This window comes from Anoplolepis gracilipes, chromosome 10, assembly GCF_047496725.1.
Source record: "Anoplolepis gracilipes chromosome 10, ASM4749672v1, whole genome shotgun sequence".
In the NCBI taxonomy this organism is placed as follows: domain Eukaryota; kingdom Metazoa; phylum Arthropoda; class Insecta; order Hymenoptera; family Formicidae; genus Anoplolepis; species Anoplolepis gracilipes.
In genome coordinates this window covers 4,310,421-4,332,001 of record NC_132979.1, presented here as the reverse complement: position 1 = coordinate 4,332,001, position 21,581 = coordinate 4,310,421, and the positions used below count along the sequence as shown (strand labels likewise).

The 21,581-nt window shown below is 32.9% G+C and overlaps 3 protein-coding genes across 6 annotated transcripts in view; 2 read left to right on the top strand and 1 right to left on the bottom strand.

The window, feature by feature from the left end:
• LOC140670002 (uncharacterized) overlaps positions 1 to 6,226 on the bottom strand; it is a 60,093-nt gene extending 53,867 nt beyond the window's left edge. The window contains exons 1-2 of one of the 3 annotated variants that reach the window (XM_072900323.1): positions 5,873 to 6,226; positions 5,224 to 5,335 (exon numbers count right to left, since the gene is read on the bottom strand). Coding sequence is in view for 2 of the 3 variants with exons in the window: in XM_072900319.1 (XP_072756420.1) it covers positions 195 to 218 (24 nt within the window). In the remaining variant the exon portion in view is untranslated. Of the gene's footprint in view, positions 1 to 194; positions 342 to 5,223; positions 5,336 to 5,872 lie in introns of those variants that run through there. The other 2 variants (XM_072900319.1, XM_072900318.1) reach the window with 2 other exon arrangements.
• LOC140669998 (uncharacterized) lies at positions 6,179 to 10,546 on the top strand. Its single transcript, XM_072900306.1, has 10 exons — positions 6,179 to 6,335; positions 6,476 to 6,558; positions 6,701 to 8,226; positions 8,302 to 8,360; positions 8,427 to 8,619; positions 8,700 to 8,881; positions 8,968 to 9,311; positions 9,397 to 9,509; positions 9,638 to 9,745; positions 9,841 to 10,546. The coding sequence occupies exons 3-10, from the start codon at positions 6,725 to 6,727 to the stop codon at positions 10,118 to 10,120; spliced, it is 2,781 nt and encodes a 926-aa protein (XP_072756407.1). The 5' UTR covers positions 6,179 to 6,335; positions 6,476 to 6,558; positions 6,701 to 6,724; the 3' UTR covers positions 10,121 to 10,546.
• A 411-nt stretch (positions 10,547 to 10,957) lies between these two features.
• Positions 10,958 to 20,861, top strand: Yem (yemanuclein). 2 transcript variants are annotated; one of them, XM_072900300.1, is made up of 12 exons: positions 10,958 to 11,285; positions 14,368 to 14,487; positions 14,575 to 14,679; positions 14,769 to 15,032; positions 15,109 to 15,277; positions 15,362 to 15,791; positions 15,873 to 16,034; positions 16,332 to 16,412; positions 16,673 to 16,708; positions 17,211 to 17,327; positions 17,418 to 17,597; positions 18,515 to 20,861. In XM_072900300.1, the coding sequence occupies exons 1-12, from the start codon at positions 11,091 to 11,093 to the stop codon at positions 19,740 to 19,742; spliced, it is 3,087 nt and encodes a 1,028-aa protein (XP_072756401.1). In that variant the 5' UTR covers positions 10,958 to 11,090; the 3' UTR covers positions 19,743 to 20,861. The 2 variants fall into 2 exon arrangements, with proteins under 2 accessions (XP_072756401.1, XP_072756402.1); XM_072900301.1 differs by lacking the exon at positions 16,673 to 16,708.
• The last annotated feature ends 720 nt before the right edge of the window (positions 20,862 to 21,581 follow it).

The window sequence follows — 21,581 nt, the reverse complement described above, 5'->3', positions numbered from 1 at the left end:
GCACTTGAGAAATCCAGATGTGAAAGAGTATCCAAGCACCGAGATGAAAAATTTAAGATATTTTACATCTTAATAATTAGAAATTTGGAAATTTAGAACTTTAGCTCCTATTTCGTGGAAATTGAGAGAAACTTAGCTTGAAAAATTAATTTTTCCCGTCAATCAGAAATTGGAATCATGTCGATATCTTGTACCTTCCTCGGTGTAACGGCGAACATCGTCACCCTGAAACTTTCCGGAGGCGGAAGGTACAATCGCGACGACTGCTATGCGACAACTGCGAACTAACTGCATTCTAAAGCAGAGCCGAGTACATGTGTCCTCCTACGTCGAGAAAGCGAGAAACTAAACGGGGGTCGAGTCAGTGGCCGCGTGGACGTTTGCGGTATGTGTCAACGAGAGAGGAAGAGAGAGAAAGAGAGAGAGAGAGAGAGAGAGAGAGAGAAGAAGAAGAGAGGGAGGGGAGAATAGAACAAGAAACTTACCATTAGCAATTTGACCTTGTTAACCAAAGGGGACGTTGTAAGGAACTTGTTGACGGCCGTCAATATTCTCCCTTCCAACGTGACAGCGCTTCCGGCGTCTCGTCCTCGCGAGCATCCGGGCCCGATGTCCGCCTCCTCACCGAGACTGGGCAACAACTTCTGGCAGTCGCCCGGCCCGAGCTCCCTCTTCTTCAGCTCTTCCCGCGGGCCCTCGTGGCTCCGTTCGTCTCCTGTGCTCCGCCGCACCCTCAACAATCGCGCTCAGCACGTGTCGGCATCAGAACGGGCCACCGGCTGGCTGGCTTGGGATCCCTTCAAGCCCTTAGGGCATCCAGCGAGTTGTTATTCGTTTTGTTTTTATCTTATTATCGAACGCAGTTTCTTCCCCCGAATGGAGAACCGGCTGGAAACTCTCCGACTTATCGAAAACTTTTCCGGCTTATCTGGCGCGACCTATCACTGCGTGGTACCAACGAAGCGAGGCTGGTACCAGCGTTGATGAACCGATTATTTGTATTAACCAATTATATTAATGGTCGGTTAACTGATATACAGTTAATTCGAAGAAATCGTATTCGTCGTGTATGTGTGGACAATTTTTATCCAAAGGATCTATAATAATATACGATAAATACGTGAAGATGCGAGGCTTTTTTTTTTTGCCTCGGGTAAAAATATTCTTTTTCTTTTTAGCTATATCTGTGAATCTTTAAATATTTATCGCTGAAAGATTACGGTATCATAACTTTAGACAATATTTACTGCCTAACTTTGACACACGACAATAACGATAGTGGTCGTGTACGCGATGTCGGCCACGAGCTTCCGGATGACTGTCACTTCCTCGAGGTCCCGACAGTGGCGCGTTCTCGACGTGGACTGAAGTCCGGAACGGTCCAACGGATGCTGCGACTCGCTCCAGAGGCCGAAGAACGCGCGAGCGCGCGAGAGGAACGCGGCGTGCGAGATATAGGGAGAGAGGGAAGAGGGAAAAAGAGGGAGCGACGGAGAGAGAGATAGGGGGTGGCGGAAGCGAGGCATGAGAGGGAGGATTCTCTCGTGGAAAATGGGGGAACAAGATTCTCTATCTCACTCCATTTCTACTTCTCTCTCTCTCTCTCTCTCTCTCTCTCTCTCTCTCTCTCTCTTTCTCATTCGACGAAGAAGGGGTGTCAGATGGGTTATAGAAGACTACAGAGCTCTCTCGGGGGCTCAGAGTTTCGACCAACGCCACTAGTTGCTGGTAACCCTCGCAGATTTTCGCGTCCGATGCGAAACCGGCCGCTCTGACGATCTTCCTTTTAGTTTTCTCTTTCCCTTTTTTTTTTTTTGAGATACTTATCTAATGGATTTACACGAGTTACAGGGTAGCCGGGTCGACGAATGTTTTTGTAGATGTTATCGGGGAATTGATACCCTCATGAATCTGACATGATACAGAAAAACGACATCATTCGGTAATAGAATGCGAGAGGATGAAAACAGTTTAAAAGGAGAGCAGATTCAACGAATTTTAAAATGAATAGACTATTATATATTATGAATAGACTTCGACTATCATTCGTATAATTATTTATTAAATGACTAAATAGGGATCGCGATACTTTTTTCTTTTATATAATACAAGAGATAGAAAAATAGAAAGTACACACCTACATATTACACATACACACATACATATTATATATATATATATATATATATATATATATATATATATATATATACATATGTATATCAAGAAAATTGTTAAAATTGAGTTTTTAATTAAAAGATAGCAGAAATGTAACAAGTTATATTTACACAACCAATGTACTTTATAAAAAAAAATATATCTACCGGAAGAGTTTTATTCACGTGGATGCACAGACGTGATCAATTTGCCAAACACGTTTAAAATTGGTATTCCTGGTATGTCGCTGATCGATTGTTAGTTCCGTTGTTCCGGTAAAAGAAGTGAGTCGAGAGAATATATTTTTTCCGCAAATTAATCCGCCCTCAACATTCTGTTTTTGTTAGTCTTTTATCTTCTTTGCCCAAACATTGGTACGATTTGTATACATATTATTTAAGCACAATATCTTTATCAAGTAGAATCAACATCTCCCGAATACGCCGAATGTTTTTTCACAATCAATTGATTTCAATCGCCAAAACCAAATTACACGTTTCACCGTCATTTAAAATCATATTAAGACTTTTATGCATTCTTGAGACTATTGAGAGAACTTTTCGTTAGAAAACAATTATATCGGGTAAATTAAAAGTTAATTCACGACCGACAAAAGAAGAATATAGAGCGAGCTCAAAAGCAAAAATAATAGCTTAAAATTTGTGGGAAAATTGCGGTAACACATTATATAAAGAAATTATTATACGAGATCCGATAAGACTCTGGATTTACTCACTTTCGGCTCGGTTTGTAATTTTCCAAGCATTTCTCGCGGGCCGAGTTCTTTTGTTGAAAATTTTTTCTTTGTTTCTATGCGCCCGTCCATCGTCGTGTTCCGTCCATATTTATCGTAACGCTCACGTGGGCGGCCGTCATTATCCATATTGGCATTGTTTTCTGACACGCGGGTTGCTTTTATCAGCGCAGAGTCTATATCGGCGCTACGACGCGGTACATCCCGTTTCTTTCAAGAAATCCGCTCACGTTAAATCACGTTTAACGTCAAGAATGGCTCACGAGGCAAAATCTCAGTTAACAATAGATGGTCGACCTTCTTCACCAGATTCTCACAAAGAAGCGCACTTCTTTAGGATTCAACGCGAAAAATCATAGAGCACCCACGCTAATGATCAGCTCATTCATATTTATCGATAAATAATTTTTTCAAATTTTTGCTGTCAAAAGCATTTGACTAATTAGCTAATTTAACTTTGTTTAAATAATTTTCTCTAAAGAGTGTTCAATAAATTATCAAAGAAATTGTCTTGATAAAAATAAAGAAAATAAAGAAATGCATATATATATTCTTTTAATTTGTTGTATACTATTTAAAGTAATTATAAATATGAAAATAACACGTACACATCAACTGATTAGTAATATATATTATTAGAAGTACACATTTAAAAATTTATATAATAAGCGTGCTGATAGCATTATTAATTTAATAATTAATTATTAAATTATTAATTTAATAAAATGATCTTTTGAAATTGAAAGCAATTGCAAATTAAAAACTTGTAATGATACTATATATGTATTTTACCTGTAGTTATTATTATAAAATCTATTACATATTTTAATATACAATGTATTGTATATTGTATATTTAAATAATTGATGCATAAATATTAATCAGCAGTTATATTTTTTGTTGCTTATTTTAAGAATAAAAAATCATTCTTTAAATATTCTCTGTATAATTATTATCTCATTATCTATTATATTATCTTTTATACTACAAGTATGGTAGATAAACAAGACCGAAGAAAAAAGATCATAAATCAGTGGATAAGTTTCATGCTGTCCCTCAATTTATAAGTGCAGTTCATATTTTACATCCTTGTAATACATTACATAATATCAACATAATACAATCATAATACAAGTTCTTCATTTATATCATAACTCATGAATCACACTTGAATCGACTTTGTTAATATTAATGAGCTAATAAAGTCTGATATACATATATATATATATATATATATATATATATATATATATATATGTGTGTGTATGTATAAATCTTGCATGTGATAATTTTCTGAGCTTTTATATTCAATTTCATTTTAAAAGAATTAACACATTTAATAGTCGGTAAATGTTGCCACAATATCATCAATTTTGAATTTATGCAGAAAGTGAGTGACAATCTACGTGTATTCGGAGTCAACTAAAATGGAGTTTAATCAGTGCATTCCATCGTGGCTATTTGTTGAAATTTGACTGTAAATTGGATAACCAATGTTGGTTGATTCGCTCTTTTTATTTTTTTTTTTTGGTACAAATGCTTTTAGTATTATGCGGCCGCTACATTGAACGAACACTGGCGCAAGTAGGTATATATGCATCTATACGTTGCAATGAATATATGTATACATACGTTGACGTTTTAAGCTTGTCATGTGCACGCGACCGCTTTGCAAAATTTTTATTCGAGGTATGTCACGATAAATTGTTATAAAGTTAAATTTGACCAAGATTTATAAAAGCAGCGTGATTAATTTATTTGAAGGAAGTTGTAGACTACGTTTCAATTTTCTTTCTATTAGAACTATAAAATTTAATTTTCGTGGTTCGATGGTCCAGATATAATTTTCAACGCTGCGGATTACAAGGATGCAAAATATGGCAGAATCAGGGTCATACGGTTAATCGTGGATATGCCATAATCTCCTGTTGCGGCTATAACGCGCACATCACGACTATTATACTGCGAGAGTATATAATGTGTGGTGGGAAGCGCGAATAGATAATCCAATCTGAGGTCTGCTTTGTGCGAATAATACGATAGATGGGATCCTGATTGAGTTTCGTTCTCGTTTGATGGCCGTTTCGGATAGCTTCCGAATTAGAGTTATTGTTGGCGCGTTGGTATCTATATCGTATCAGAAAAGTTCTGACAGACTTGTGCAGATTGCATTCGTTGAACAAAACTTTCGCACGGGTTTGCATATCGTCGAGAATGTATAATTTTTGGTTATACAAAATATATATTTTCAAATACAACAAACATTTTCTACAATATATACATACATATATTAGAAGCTTAAAGATTAATACCTTGACTTATGTTTGAAAGAAAGTTGAGGCCATTTATCATAAATCCACATGTTTGCTCGAAAAACAGTTTCTCGACGCGGACTGTATGATATTGACACGCACTGTATGATATCTGAAAAAACATTAAAAAATATAAACAATACAATATACGAAATCAATGTAGTAGCGCCCTCTAACGAAGATTCAAATAACTAAAATGAAAGACTCGATCGGTAACAACGTAAGAGAAAGGTTGCAGCAGATGCAGATTTTAAAATATTTTAGCAAGAAAATTTTCATTCTAATTATATATTTTTTTTACAGTTGCACATTCAATTTTAGGTTGACACAAAAGAAATTTATAATGAAAACTGTTTTGTATTTCATTGTATATAAGTTTAGACTTTAGATGTACTTCTATCAAATTCCATTAATTTAATCGACAATTATTTATAACTTTTATTAAAAATAATATTTGTAATATTTTGTTAAAATAAATAAAATTTTGTTATGCTTTATTTATGGAAAAAAAAAAGATTAGAAACGATAAATCATATATGTAATTCGAAATTCAGTTTTCTTCTGTGTGTGTGTGTGTGTGCAAGTGTGTGTAGCAGTCAAGAGATTAGCATTATTAACTATTATTAAATTGAATATTGTTATTATTTACCTCTTAAAAAAATTATAGACGAACTGTTAATATCCTTTTTTTTTATTTAGGGACACTATTGGTTGCCTTCCTTGCTCTTTCCATTCAAAAACAAAACTTCGAGCTATGATATACAAATATCTAGATGTTCCTACCTAAAGATGCCGCCAGAAATCTGATAGGGATAAGACTAAAATGGAGGATTTGTGTCGCTAGCTAAAATTCCTATAAAGTACGATCTGCTATTGGATATTGAAATGTTGAGCGCCAAGAAATAAGCTTTTTCATAGTAACATTTGTAAATTCTATTCGTTTTGGATAGTTGGCAGCAAAGTTCAACGGATTATTGGTGATTTGAAATTGATGCTATTTATTTTACGTGACCATTATTTTCATACCACGTGTTGTTATTTTTATTTAATAAAAAATCGACAGAAACAATTGTTGAAACAATTTGTAACGTGCATAAATATTGCATGCGAATGTGAGTGTAAAACATGTTATAAATTGTCATGAACTTTTCTTCAAATACCTACATTACATTTGTTGTTGGAATTTTTCTCGTGTGTAACACATTTTTATGACGATCCGTCTTTGTTCAACATTTTATTTTCTTTATTAAAGATTGTCGAGATTATCATGAAGAACTACAAAAATAGTAATCTTGAAGGATAACAAAAAATACAAAACAATTGATCATTTAACTGGTATGTATATATATGTTTTATATTTACCAAAAGCTCTATCATTTAAATATATATATATATATATATATATATATATATATAAAATCATATAAATATACATATATTAATTGAAAATGATTTAAAATGATAATTTTTTGTTTAGAATTGTGGGAGAAAATAATTAAAGATGACATCTCATGGTAACATGAGAGGCTTTGTGAATGATTCACAAAATTTTACATTACGACTCTCTGAAGGTTCTACTATCGAAGATACACAGGATCTTCCTGCAATCAATGTGACAAAAGATAAGAATGATATTATTATAATTAGTGATTCTAGTTGTGACTCTTTGTCGCCTGAGTATAATGGCAAGTCAAAAATAAAAGTCAATTCTAATACTAACAACAAGAATAAAAAGAAAAAGTACCAAAGATTATATTTTTGGGAGACTTCTTCTTCAGAGAGTGAAGAAGAAAAGTCTAATTTACCATACAAATGGGTCAGCTCTGACAATAAATCTCCAGATAGAAAATATATAAATAAAACTGCAATACAAATTAATAACGCATCTTATACTTCTGATGAAACTGCTAGCAATGACAATATAACTTGTGATGGAAATACTGAAAACCAAGTAAATAAATATAATGATAAAAAATCCTACAAAAATCCTATATTAATGTCTTCAGAGAAAAGTATAATAGATTCAAAAATGAAAGAAAAGTACAATATTAAAAAGACAAATGAAATTACTCCAAACTATGCTATGTGTAATAATAATTCCAATGTTCCCAACAGAATAAATAAATTTCCAGCTTATAATACTCCAAAAGATAAAACAGGAAGAATTAAACTTACAAAACAAGATACTCACAAAATTTTAAGAAATATAAAGTCTACACAAGTTATGTATAATTCTCCCAGAGAGAAAAAAGAAATCAATGTAGTAATTGATGAGACCACAGATGAAGATGTAATGCACCCAGCTATATCACCTAGTTATAATAAAAAAGTAAAGCATAATCTCAATGAGTCAAACAGTCCTGATGTTATTGATACAAGTCTTAAGGATAATGTTAATTCAAGAATGGATTTGTTAAAACCATATAGTAAATTTCTAGATATACTAAGGAAGGAAGACTTTCATAAATCTTTATCTGAAAAGAAAAAAAGACAAATTGCAGAATGGCTTATGACAAATTCGCCTGATTCTCTAAGCGATAGCTCTTGCAGTAATATACCTCTGAGTATTAGAAATAGTAGAGATTCTGGAAACAGCAGTCTAGAAAGATTAGAACTGAACTATGAAACTCCAAATAACAGAGGAAGAATCAACAAAGTACAAACTGATAACAAGAAAGAAACCACAATTGTTAATTCTGACAAAATGATTAAATCATTGATGCATCAAACTACAATTGATAAATATTTTAAAAAGTCTAACAATAATATTTCTAAGTTTTGTACACCAGATAAACCAAAAGCTTTACTAAAAGTGCATACTGACAAAAAATTTTCCTCTTCAGTGGTAAACACACCTGAAGACATGGGTAAAATAAACTGTGCAGATATCTTAGATAAACTTTATGGTAATTCATGGAGAGATAAAGCTAATATATTACTACCAACAACTGAACCACGAAAGACATCTAATCAAGCAACAAGTAGAATTATCCAAACAGAACGGTGATTTATATTTTATATGTGCAATATTGTTTTATTTTAATAAAAACATGTCTAATAAATTATACTTTATTTCAGGAAACCTACATCAAAGAATAAATATATAACAGATTCAGATTCAAATAAATTTGACTTGGGTAAGAATTCATCTTCATTGTTTTATTAAAATCTGACGTGTTGTAATTTTCTCTATTTGGTTCTAGTTGAAAATAATGTTAAATTAAATCAAAGAAGGGATATTCAACAAAAACAAAAAAAAGTAGAGAGTTTCATTAATGATGAAACATTATCAAGTAGTGATAGCGAGAGTTTATATCACACCGCATTAACAAATCCCAGAACTTCTACAAATAGTACAGCATCTAAACCTATACTAGTATCTGCTTCAATTAAAAGGTATATTATATTATATGTTATATTTGTCTTATTTGTATTGGTGAAAATACATCCTTTGTTACATTATTTTTTTGGTGCAGAATTCAAGCAATATGTGATACTGATACTGAAGATGAAAATGATAAATCTAGCAACTCCAAGAAGCATCTAGACTTCAGAAGAAGATTATCGTTTAGCAATGATGAAAGTTCTAACACAAGTGAATTTGATCCTGGAGATTATGTACCACCAAAAGATATATTTAGAAATATATCTAAAAAAGGTGAGAAATATAAAAAAAATGTTTTCAACTTTAATAAATCTGACACTTAATCCAAAAATAATTTGATACATACAATTATATTTTAGAAGCTATTAGGATCCCGCAACAATCCAAATTTAAATCAGTTGCAACAGATAAATCTGTAGGATATGAAAGTTTTTTAACATCTTTGTCAAGTACAATTCCAATAAGTAATACTCATTTGGATGCTAAAAAATATAGATTGGATTATAAAAATAATAAGGAAGAGTTATGTAAAGAATTATATAAATTATACAATGAGAAAGTATTCGATAACCAGTTGCCTAAAGATATGCCAATTGAATGGAATATTCGTATGAGAGGAACTGCTGGGTTTTGTTACAACAAGAAATCTATAAAATCTCTTAGTGGTGTAGTTAGATCTTCAAGAATTGTATTAGCAACAAAGGTACATTCTTTGTTTTCTTATTTATGTGGCTATAATCTTGGATATCAATTAAACAAGTAATTGAAAAATAAAATATGTTTTACAGATTTTAGATACACCAGACAGATTAAGAGATACCTTGATTCATGAGATGTGTCATGCTGCAGCTTGGCAAATAAACAATGTCTCAGATGGTCATGGACCCTTTTGGACAAAATGGTATATTACGTTATAATGTTTTTAATTGACAACTCAAATATATAATTAAGTAGTATTTTAAATTGTATAATAAAATAATATTTTTATAATCTTTATTATGTAAAATATATAATTTATTTTTATTATAGGGCTCATAAAGCAATGAAGATATTTCCTGAATTACCACCAATTCGTAGATGTCATGATTACGAAATTAAAACTAAGTATACATATCGATGTACAAGTTGTGGATACAGGTATTAATTTTGAACATGATAATTTATTCCTCTTCTGTTTCTAATTTCTAGAACTATTTCTATTTATCATTATTGATTTATGTTATTTTTTGCAGCATTGGAAGACACTCCAAATCATTGGATATTGAAAACAAACGATGTGGCCATTGTTTTGGAAAGTTTGAATTATTAATTAATAAAACGACTAAATCTGGTATTAAGCAAGTGCAAACTCCAAAGAGAGAACCTTCTGGTTTTGCACTTTATGTGAAGCAGAATTATAATTCAGTGAAAAAAGAAAAAAATAATATGAAACATGCTGATGTGATGAAGATTTTAGGTCAGCAATTTTCGGCACTTAAAATAGCAAAGAAAGATAATGTACTTAGCAATTAAGAATGATCCAGGCATGCCTGATTAAATATCGAATATATACAATCAAATATTTTACAATCAATTTCGGAGACTGAATATATATATATATAAAATTGTCACATTTTTGTAGCATATAATAGAATTTTTTTAATCTACATTTTTTAACAGATTTTACAATGTTGTAAGCTGTATATATTTAGGTCCCTGTAATTCTGCATGATGTATAGTTACAGAGATCATAAATATATGCCATTATAATGTATATATATACAATTATATTTTAAGACTGATATTTTACTTACTATATTGCAGGCACTTGAGAGAATATGAAATATTTTATACATATAACATAGATTATATTTAAGGACGCATACAAGTATTTTTATAGGTTATGATAATATTAAATATCATAATTAAGACTTGTAGCAGTATTTATAATAAAGTGCATTTAAGAGATTTTTGGTAAAACTTCAATTTATATTCTGTATAAATTCCTTAATTCCATAATCTATTATCTTTTAATTTTACTGTTAATTTTGCTATTAAATTGTTAAATTAATGACTTTATTCTTCTTTATTCATTAGATCTTTCACCTTTTATAAGATACTTGTCACGTTTTTGCTTGTGAAGTTTGACGTTTCTGACAGTCAACAATCACGATGCATAAACATGTAGATGTACATACATATTTGAAATACGTCTAACTGGTGCAATTTACATATCTTTAGGCGCGTTTATGAGACCGAATGTATTTATGACGTCTATTATGTTGGGCACACGCCTTAAGGCAAGGGGTAGCGCATGCGCGCCGTCTTCGCGGTGCGTCAGTAGCGCACTCTAAAAACAGTCGAGCCGAAGATGGCGACGTGTGAGCGGCGGTGTCCGCGCGGTGTTTAGGTCGGGAGAGAGTGAGAGAGGGTACCATGTTGCCGCGGTCGCAGTGTCCGCAGTGTTTCCGTGATCCGCGTTAGGCTCGGTGCAAATGTAGGAATGTCAGAGGCGAAACGGGTACCCCTGCAGACCCTGGAGTTCCCGGAGTCCCTGGGCCACGCGACGAAGAAGGAGAAAAAGGGGAATATGGGCAAGCAGCTCGCGCCCTCCTTGCGCTTCACGCTCACCCTGCCCGAGTCGAACGAGAAGACATGCCCCGAGTTCAACTATGCACAGCTCCTCAAAACGGCCGAGGTGAGATTTCCTATGCGATATAAATTACTTCCCGTCGACAAAAGCGGAAAAACAAAAGACCGTGCATGTCAAGTTGATAACACGCGCGGAACATACGGAGAGTATAGAGAAAGAGAGAAGAAAAGATCGAGTAGCGTGTATTTATTGACGGGAAATATCACGCGAGAGATAGCGACTAGGAAAAAAAGCGTGAGAAAATCGCGTGGCGTTCGACGTTCGAGCGCTTCGGCGCGTCGCTGACGCCGATTGTCACGCGGCTCGTTTCGCGCGACATGTGTTGGCTGCTGGCTCGTTCCGTCATCGCGTCCATCCGCGTGCGAAGACGTCGTCGACATACCGATATGGCTGAGACGGGCGAAAACGGCTCCTTGATCGATTCGCGGTCCCCGCTCAGCCGAATTCGCGCCTTGTCAACGTCATCGTTGCGTGGGCTAACATATGCACGAGACTGTCACGAGGCTGCTGCGCCTCGTCAAGTTTTGCAATTTAAAGACGACGCGCCTTCCTTCCTCTCGCAAAAACGCGGCCCTTTTGCTCGTAAAACGTCTATACGAGAGTTGCCATTGCGCGACGACATCATCCGGCGTTTCATCTCTCTTCGTCTTTTCTTTCTCTTTCTCTCTTTTTCACCTCTCTGTTCTTCTCGGGGGGGGGGAAAAAGAAAGACACAGCGGCGACGGCAATGCCTTATTCGTTTGTGTGTAGCGTTTACGCCGGTCTATTTCGCAAGCCACGTATTCCCTTTCGTTGTATGAAGGAGGAAGATAGATCGGAGAGAGAAAGAGAGAGAAATAGCGCGCGACATACGGCGTAAACGTGTGTGTCGCGCGGAGTCTCTTATTTCACGCGCGCGCGAGAGAGCATGTTGCGGGCTCTCCTTTCTGAATTGTAGATCGATGCACTGGAGGAGACTCGTGACCACCGACACGTATCATATACGCCTCTCGAAACGTATGTCGTGCACTTTCGCGATCCTACCTTCTTTCTCTTTTCCTCTTACTATACGTACTTGCATATACATAAAATAGATCAAATTTAATCTGTTTTTTTTTTCGCGATAGTATTAAATAATTGATTGAAGTTTATTCTTGTCGAAAAAGTACATAATATAAATACATATTCGGAATAATAACAAACTGTAACATATATTAGTTGAGATATTTTCTCTAGCTTCATTGAGATAACGGTCTTTTAAATTCTTTATGTGCATCGATTATTATCGGTGGAACAATCACTCGATATATATGAATTATTGCCTGATCGGATACCCGGATACATATATGTCATATAATATGTATATATTCAAGTGATTGATGGCATTTATGATTGAATGAATACGAATATTAACAGCATATCACAGCATACTTATAATTACTTTTCTGTAGAATGAAAATAATTTTTTTTCGAAATTTTATTCACTTTTTCGTTTTTAATTTAGGGATGTAAAAAAGGTAATTAATTATGATTAATCATCATAGGTATTTCGTCAATGTTTGTAATTAAAAAAAAAAGTGTTAATTACATTAATTAAAAATAAAGAAATTATGTCAAAAATAAGAAATGCACGTGACTAATTGTCAGATTGAATTATGTTTCGGCGTCTCTGTCCTTCTGTTTTGGTCGTGCACGTGTTTCAAAAGCATGGTACAAATCACCAGCGAATCTAATTTTGGAAAAACGAGGCGCGTACTTTGAAAATTTACAATGTAAAATTACTCGGCAATCTTCACGTTTAAAAATTTTTTTAAATGTTATATCATGCAATTAAAAATAGAATAAATATTCGCAATTGAAAAATCCATAGATTTTATTTTGTGTTTATTTGATAAAATTCCATATTTACAGACACAAATTTAATGAACGTGACTTGCTTTATCAAAGTTTTTTTCTTTTCCGACTATATGACATGATACAATATATGCTCTTTGTACTTTCTTTTTTAATTTAATTCTGCTTTAAATTTTTTAAATCTATTAAACATGCGTGAAAATCCTGTTACTAGGTCAATTCCATGTTTTTGTTAAGAATTAGTAATAACTGTGTGAAGCGATATATTGCGAGAAGAGGGGAAAGCGATATATTATGCAGCTAGCAATACATCTCATTGATTAAGTGACTAATTATTTCGGACACAGTTAATAAAATTTATTCAAACGAGATGTATGTGTTAAAGATAATCGTTTCTCGAATATCAACAATTGCAAGATCAATCACTCGATTCAGCGTCTCGGTATCAGGAAATCAGGAGGCCATAAGAGGTGGTTCGCGGCAGTGAGACATACATATAAATGAGTGTGAAAGTGCAAGGACATGCTCTAGTTGCTGTATGTGTTCCTGCTATCGGTGAACATGACATCGAGTACCCTTTCAGAGATTCGTGTCTTCTTTTTTTCGAATCGTTTTACATTCTCTGTTATATTCAAGATTCTTTTTATAAATTGAACCGGTTATATTAGTGCTCATTACAATAATAATAATAATAATAATAATAATTTAAAGACTTGTTTAAAAAATATATATAAGTTTTTTTATTTTTTGTTAATATTTTCGTGATAAATTATATATAATATTATATTATATTTATTATTATATTATATTTATATTATTATATTATTATTTATTATTATTATTATATTATATTAATATATATATATATATATATATATATATATATATTATTTTTATTATTTATAGTATTCTTATATAGAGACACTGCAAAGTGATTCATCACAGATTATTAACAAGATAATTTCTTAATTTTCAATTATTAGATAGATATATACAAAATATATTTGTTTGCATAAGACGATAAAACTATGCGATTTAATTTTATGAAAAATAATATACTCTTAAAGTGGACTAAAGTTTTTATTACGCCCTGAGTAGCAATATTACAAGAAATGTACTTATAATTAGATGCAGTATTCTCTCTGATCAATTTGAATTTTTTATAAATTAGTGAAAATGATAGAGAATCTAGAGCGCGTAATTTATTATTTTGCAATATATTATATCTGGTTTTTGCGAGCGTATAACAGTACTATGCATACTTTATAGTGATTACAAATGAATATATTTGCAGAAAAAACGAAGAAAAGAACAAAAGGATGGGGAGGAAAATGCGACCAACGGATTGGACCCATTCGATGAGGATGACGAGGATAAGCTTAGAGACATGGCAAAACGATTCGAAGCGAAATATGTACGTTGATGTGGATTGATTTTGATTGAAATTGATTTCGATCGAATCTACAAATTCGATTAATATGTATGCTTCATTGATTTTTAGGGAACATCTACTATGATGGGGAAAAAAAGACGCAAGTATGATGAATATGTGGACTTGGGTGCAGGATATGACGAAAATGATTCCTTTATCGACAATACTGACGCTGTATGTGAAGTTTATATTTTTTGTGCATTTATAATTTTAAAGAGATATAATTTTTTTTTAAATATAATTTTCTGCTATTTTTCCGATAGTATGATGAAATCGTACCCGAAGAAATGACTACAGCACACGGGGGTTTCTACATTAATTGCGGAGCCCTTGAATTCAGAGCAGCCGATAGACATACGTTAGTCCATAATAATAATAATAATAACAATAGTGACGATGATGAAAGCAGCGAAAGCAGCGAAGAAGACACTGAAGATGTAGATAGTCCTAAAAGAATAGACAAACGAACTATTAGTTCATCGGATGACGACGAGACAGAGGATATTACTAGTGATAACCCGCGAAAAGTAATTGAGAAAGATAAATGTCGTTAGTTTTTCTATTCAAATTTTATTTTAAATAACATAATAATTTTTTTTACAGAGACGGAAAGTTGAAGAAAGCGGTGAAAAGAAAAATAATCACGAAAATAAAAAACGGAAAAAACCACCAAATCATCAAACTCAAGATGCACAACAAAATTCTCAGCAAGATATAGATCTTGTGAGACGGAAGGAGAAGAATGAGACTACGGATGCTGAGGGTGGCACAGGTAATTTCTCATTATATGTCATTCTAATTTTAGTTATTAAAATATTTTTGCATATATGTATATGAAATAATTTTACGATTTTAGCTTCGGAAGATCAAGAGGAGAAGAAAAAGCCTGATAAACTAGAAAAAAACAAGATAAGTGAGAAAAAGTTTGATCTAAAAAAATTTGAAAAAAAATCATCCAATAGTAATGGATACGATGCGAAAAAGATAGATTTAAAAAGATTGTGTGGTAAAGATAGCAACATCGACGATGCGATAGAAAGCGTGGTTAACGCCGCAGCTAGAGGAGTCGAAGATGATTCGAGTCGTGATACAACAGATTCGGGAAAATCTCGCGTTTGTCATTACATTGAATCTGAAGAAGAAATGGAGAATAAAGAAGCATCTTTGCCCGAAAATCTTCCCGAAGATATAAAAGAAATAGTGACTAAGTTAAAAGTTCAAGCAGAGAACAGCAAAGACAGTAAGAGCAAGTTTTTCAATAGCGCGATTAACGACGTACTTTTTAAGTAAGTTTTTATCCTATATATAAATTTAAAAGTTACGAATCATAAAACATATTCTAAGACTCGCTACTTTTTTTATTACAGTCTAGAGAAGAAACTACGAATGTTGAATTTGCCTAGCATAAGATTACAAACTTATGGTCATCTAGTGCGTTTTTTGCCCTGCAGCAAGATTACTCTTCTCAGTAGGGCTAAGAAACTTTATTTAAAAGACGCCGAACACAGAGTGAATGAACCTATGCAAAAGTAAGATTGCAATTGTGTGTATGTATATACATATTTGTCAACTTTTATAGGAAGACTTAGTTTTTTTTTTTTTTTTTTTATAAAATGCTAGATCATTGTGTATTTTTTACAGCTTAGATTTTTTCTTTAAAGATAGATTCACAAAGGGGTTGCAATCATACTATGCGTACTACGAGAAGTTTATATTATATAAATTATTTTTATAAAAATATTTAAAAATATTTAATTTGTACTATATAAATTATTTTTTACATTTTTAAAAATTGTGATTTTAAGTAAAATTTGTTAACTTTGTAGATTAAAAACACTGATTGATAATGTCATGCCATCAGTTATGGATAAATATATGAAGGAGTGTCAGAAAGTTGCAGATGAAAAGTGAGTAGTTTTATTATATCTCGTGCATATTTAATTCGATATATTACAGCTTTTATCCCTAAGTTTTGCAACAATTATATACGTACTATTTTTGCTTTAATGATAGCTTGTTTGTTTCGTTAATAATGAGAACTATTAATATTAAATATAATCTTGGACAATGTAATTGCATAGAAAAAAACCAGTTTGCCAGCATTAGTACATAATCTACAGTTTATAATTTTATAAATATAAACTTATTGTAATTTTTTATTTCTCAGTCCTCAATTATACTGGGAGATATATCGGTACTGTTGGTAAGGCGCCCCTCGTAAGAGGAACCCCTTTCTATGCTCGCCTCTCCGACTGCTCTTTCTCTTTATCTTCCTCCTCTTTTTTTGCTGCCTTTTTTCCTTAATCTATTCATGCTTATATGCTTTTGCTCTTTCAATTATTGATCAAACATTCATATAATCAATTATGTTCGCATATGGAAGAAAAGACATTTTATTACTTAACTGTCATTATTCTTCTCATCACATTATTGAGAAAGCAGAGGAAGATGCGGGGCTTTTTATCATCAGTATCAGTGTTTAGTTCTCATCACTGGCATCATCTTTTGTACGAATCGAAAAAAAAACTATGCATTTGACATGAGACACAATTCGACGATTAGGCGATTTGATCATACATGTTATCAAAAAAGATTAAGATCGAGGAATTCTGTCGCAACAAATGCTAATCATCATTCTTTGTCATCGCGATATCATGAATTTATGTAATATTACTTTTTGAATGTAATCGATCAATCAATTTCAGGGGTTTTGAAGGATCTCCTGCAGATGCAGAGAGTAGTGATGAAGAAGATGGTTCCTTTAAAAATACAGAAAAATCGAAAATACCACGAAAACGATTTCCATGGACTGATGAAGCCAAGTATGTTACAAAAAAATATCACATATGTGTTTATAGAATAACATTCTGTTATTTGTATTTATATAAAAAAAAAAAAAATGATAATTTTAGGAAACTAGTCCTTGAAATTGCTAACGCCAGAAGACATTACTTCAAAATTCTTAGACCAAGAAAGGAGAGTATGGAATCGTTTGTTGCCACCTTTATGGATAATAGTGTTTTGCCATTGTGGCCAACTGGTTGTGTGCGATTGCAGACTTTGTTAAAATATGCTAGTCCCGTTGAACCTGTGTAAGTACTACATCATATTTTCTGTTAGTATACTATATATTCACTATCATATACAGTCAGACCTCTTATCCTACGACCCTCTTATGCTACGAAACCTCTTATCCTACGACAAAAAATTCTCTCATGCTACGACCGCGAAAGGGGAATTATACCCCCACTCTCAAATTTTTGTCGTAGGATCAGAGGATTAAGGGGAAGATTCCGGACCGAAAATGTCATAGGATAAGAGGTCCGACTGTATTATACATATTAGTCTTTCTCTATAAATGTGATAAGAAAACTTTTGCTATTTGTGCTTTGCTTTGCGCATGAAACTATCCTATTGTAGTTTCTTCCATTTTCACAAAGGTGAAAGGAATATATATGCATACCTGAGTAAGATCCTTGAAAATTGATTTTACTAATTTCTTTGCAAATTTCGTGATCTAAAACGAAAATCAAGAAATCTGGCACATTATCCTCACATGATGTCAAGTAGTTAGTTGGTCACTTCATCATTTGATCATTGTATGTTTTAGGTGATTGTAGTGGATTAATACTGAATTTCTACTTCTTCACTCATTAATGGATTCCTAGAAAAAAGTCGTATCCTGCAAGAATCACATTCAATTTAATGCATTTGTGTAGTCTATGAAATTAACTCGTATGCAAATATTTAATGTCAATACTAAATTGTTTTCCCGAATGCTTTCTTAATTTTGTGTACATTAGCAGATCGCTTAAATTATTTGTATTTGTATTCAGCGTAAACACATTTTTATTTTATTATTTATTTATCATTAAATATGTACATACAAAATAATTTATACTTTTTTTTGTTATTACACACATAGCTTGGCTTCTTCCTAATATTTATGCAATCTTTTGATGTCGGTATTCATATGTTGCTTTATATCAATGAATTAATATGATTTTAGCATTAAGAAGAAGTTGAAAAAATCAAAAGAAATGGCCAATGCAAACAATGTTGCTACTTCTGGGAATATTCAAATTTGCAATTCCGTTGCAAAGAACGATACAGCAAACTCGAATAATGTTTTATCTCAAGAAAACGAAAAGGCAAATGTATCCAAAACTCAAACTAGTGCTGAAAATTCAACGAACTTTGCAAATCAAGCGACAGCGAAATCTAACGACATCAGTGCTGATAGGAAACAACATAGTAATAAACATAAAGATAAGCATGTAGACAATAATGCAGGTCAACAGCAAGAAAGCAGCGCTATTGTCTCTATCAACAATTCTACAGTTGGTAAAATTTCCGTCGTACCTACGGCACAACTAATGGCTCAAAAATCAGTTAAGAGTCACGTTGAAAAATTTAATCTCATGGATCTAACCAGCAGCTCTCTGTCTATCACTCCTGTTAATGATTATCACAAGTTATCAGCAAAGACAATTGAAACGAAGAAGGATGTAGTTTCTATTACAGCGTGTTCGGAACCCGTGAGTCATTCTAAACCAAACGAAATTTCTCAAACTGGACATCATTCCGTGTATAGACAAGATTCTTATTCGTCAGCGCAGGTATTAAAACACAGGTTCCTACAGGAGAATACTGACGCTAAATGCGATAAAAGATTAGACGATAAAGATGTCGACACGATGGTTAATAAGACTGACAAGAAGGATAAGAGAAGGGAGCGATGTGTAGAGATTAAGCACAAATCGTCACACGACCCAAAGAAAAGGAAGAAGGATCAAAAGGTGATTGAGATAGGGCCTATTACTCAAGATGTAGTGCCTATGCCACAGCAAACGACCCTTTCAAAGGAAGAACAGGAACAAAGGCAAAATGAGGAAACAATCGCTGCGACTAATTATCTCAGCCAGATCATAAATGACGATTCCTCGCCGCGAGGATTAACGGATAAACGAAAAGACGGTTTTATTACAGATGATACTTTAGGAAATATAGTACAACCGACAGAACAGGAGAAAGATGTTCAGATGGTAATGAGATCGTTAAAGGAATTGCAAGAATTACAAGAAATGAAATACTCCCCAAGTAATTCGCCAGTCAGTGGTACTACTCAAAAACCTGGTAAATCGAACGCATCGTACATTACTTATCAGGAGGAATATCAACGATTGTACCTCAAGAAGGAGGATAAGGTAAGATCTAAAGAAGAAGCGCAATGGTAAAAATGATATCATCAACGTGAATTATGCGACGATCAGTTATTATTTTCACGAGAGACAATAGGCGGAACTCTCGATATTACGTTTCTTTTCGTATAAATGATTGAGCGAAAGTTGATCGGAACTTCTTCCATTTATACGACGTGTTACTATTGGCGAAATAAAAAGCATACAACAGTCGAATATAGGACTAGCGATTGCGTGTGGCGTAAGATTTTTTAAATATTTTCAAATAAAAACCGCCAAATTGTGTATATAATAAATTCGCTAGCGGTAGTGTCGGTTGTATATGTACAGAACAAGTATAAATTATAAAACTCTAGAGTACTTGGAAAAAAAGAGCGTATAGACTGAGCGAGCGACGAGTGAACAGTAAATGTGAAATCACATAAATTTAAAGTTTTCTTTCACGTACCATTTTATAATTGGACACGAATTAAATGTTACCGAAACATTTTGTTTGAATTCGTTTGGCGTATATATGTATTTATAAAACTTCTATAATAAAAATTTTCACATTTGCTGTTCGTTTCTAATTCGTTCAGTGTACATACATTTTAATAAGTATCTGTATATAAGTGAGCAGCGCGTCCAATCGTCTCCGTGAATTGGGTGGTCTACATGAATTTTATTTTCATTTATTTGACGAATTGTCTTTGACGATTTTTTTTTATTGTCATTTTTTATCGATTATCCAGTAATTGACCTAATAATATTCTCAGTAGCGCATATGACACTTTGTTTTAATTATAAACATAGGCATTATGTGCTTCCCCTTTTTTAAATAAATACTGCCAACGTGGGAGGGATGGATTATTGATGTAACGTAGTAACTATTTGCTTTATAACTTGTGTTTTTTGACCACCCTGTGTCACAGAGCGAGAAAAAGGTGTGTATTGTTCCTTTTTGCGTTTCGATCATTATCATCATATAATGTATAATGCATCAACAAAGAAGGAGAACAAAGTTCAGTTTTCAATATATGTTCTGAAAATTTAATGAAATTATATTATTGCCTTCCAAATTTTTGTGGACAAGAAGCGATTGTATGGAACTAATCAAAATGTAAAACCACTTTCAGATCTGTTATTGCAAGAGTAAAAAAAGTCAAGGTACAATAAGATACTTCCACTACATTAACTTTATGCTGAATTTTTTTTCTTTTAACATCACAATAAAAATATATTTATCTTCAACACTTTAGAGTGTTGGAGGATGGAGTGCGATTATTATTAGATTAGCTCAAGAATGTATGTGCGAGCATTCATTGCTTTTTCAAATTACAAATTTGTGTGGCTTTGTATACGGCTTGACTGAGTAATAGATATAATAGATAATAGCGCGTGCGTGTGGAAGAGAGAAAGAATGTGAAAAAAAAATAGAGAATGGACGAGAGTAATGTTTAGAGAGAGAAAGAGAGAGAGTGAGAGAGATAACTAGATTATTTTTGGAACACATAAAAGATGACGACTAGTACTGTATTATATACCATATACCTTACCCTCCTCCCCTCCCATTTTACCCTTATGATACTTAGAATACGGTTAAACGTCTTGTACAATTCCGCATTGAGAATTTTCACTAAGACGACTTTTAAAATATAAGTTTTGAATATTTTTTACAAAAGTTACACGATTTTTCTACCCTTTTCTTATCTCGATATATAAATTGTAATATATATAGCATTATTAATAATATCTCCTTTTATTACAATTTTTTCTTCTGCTTACAATTTGTACTGTTTATTGATAAATGCAGTATGCAAAAAGATCCAACGCAGTCATGAATACTGTATATGATAAAAGCGAAATTTCTGAAATTTTATAAATTATATTTGCATT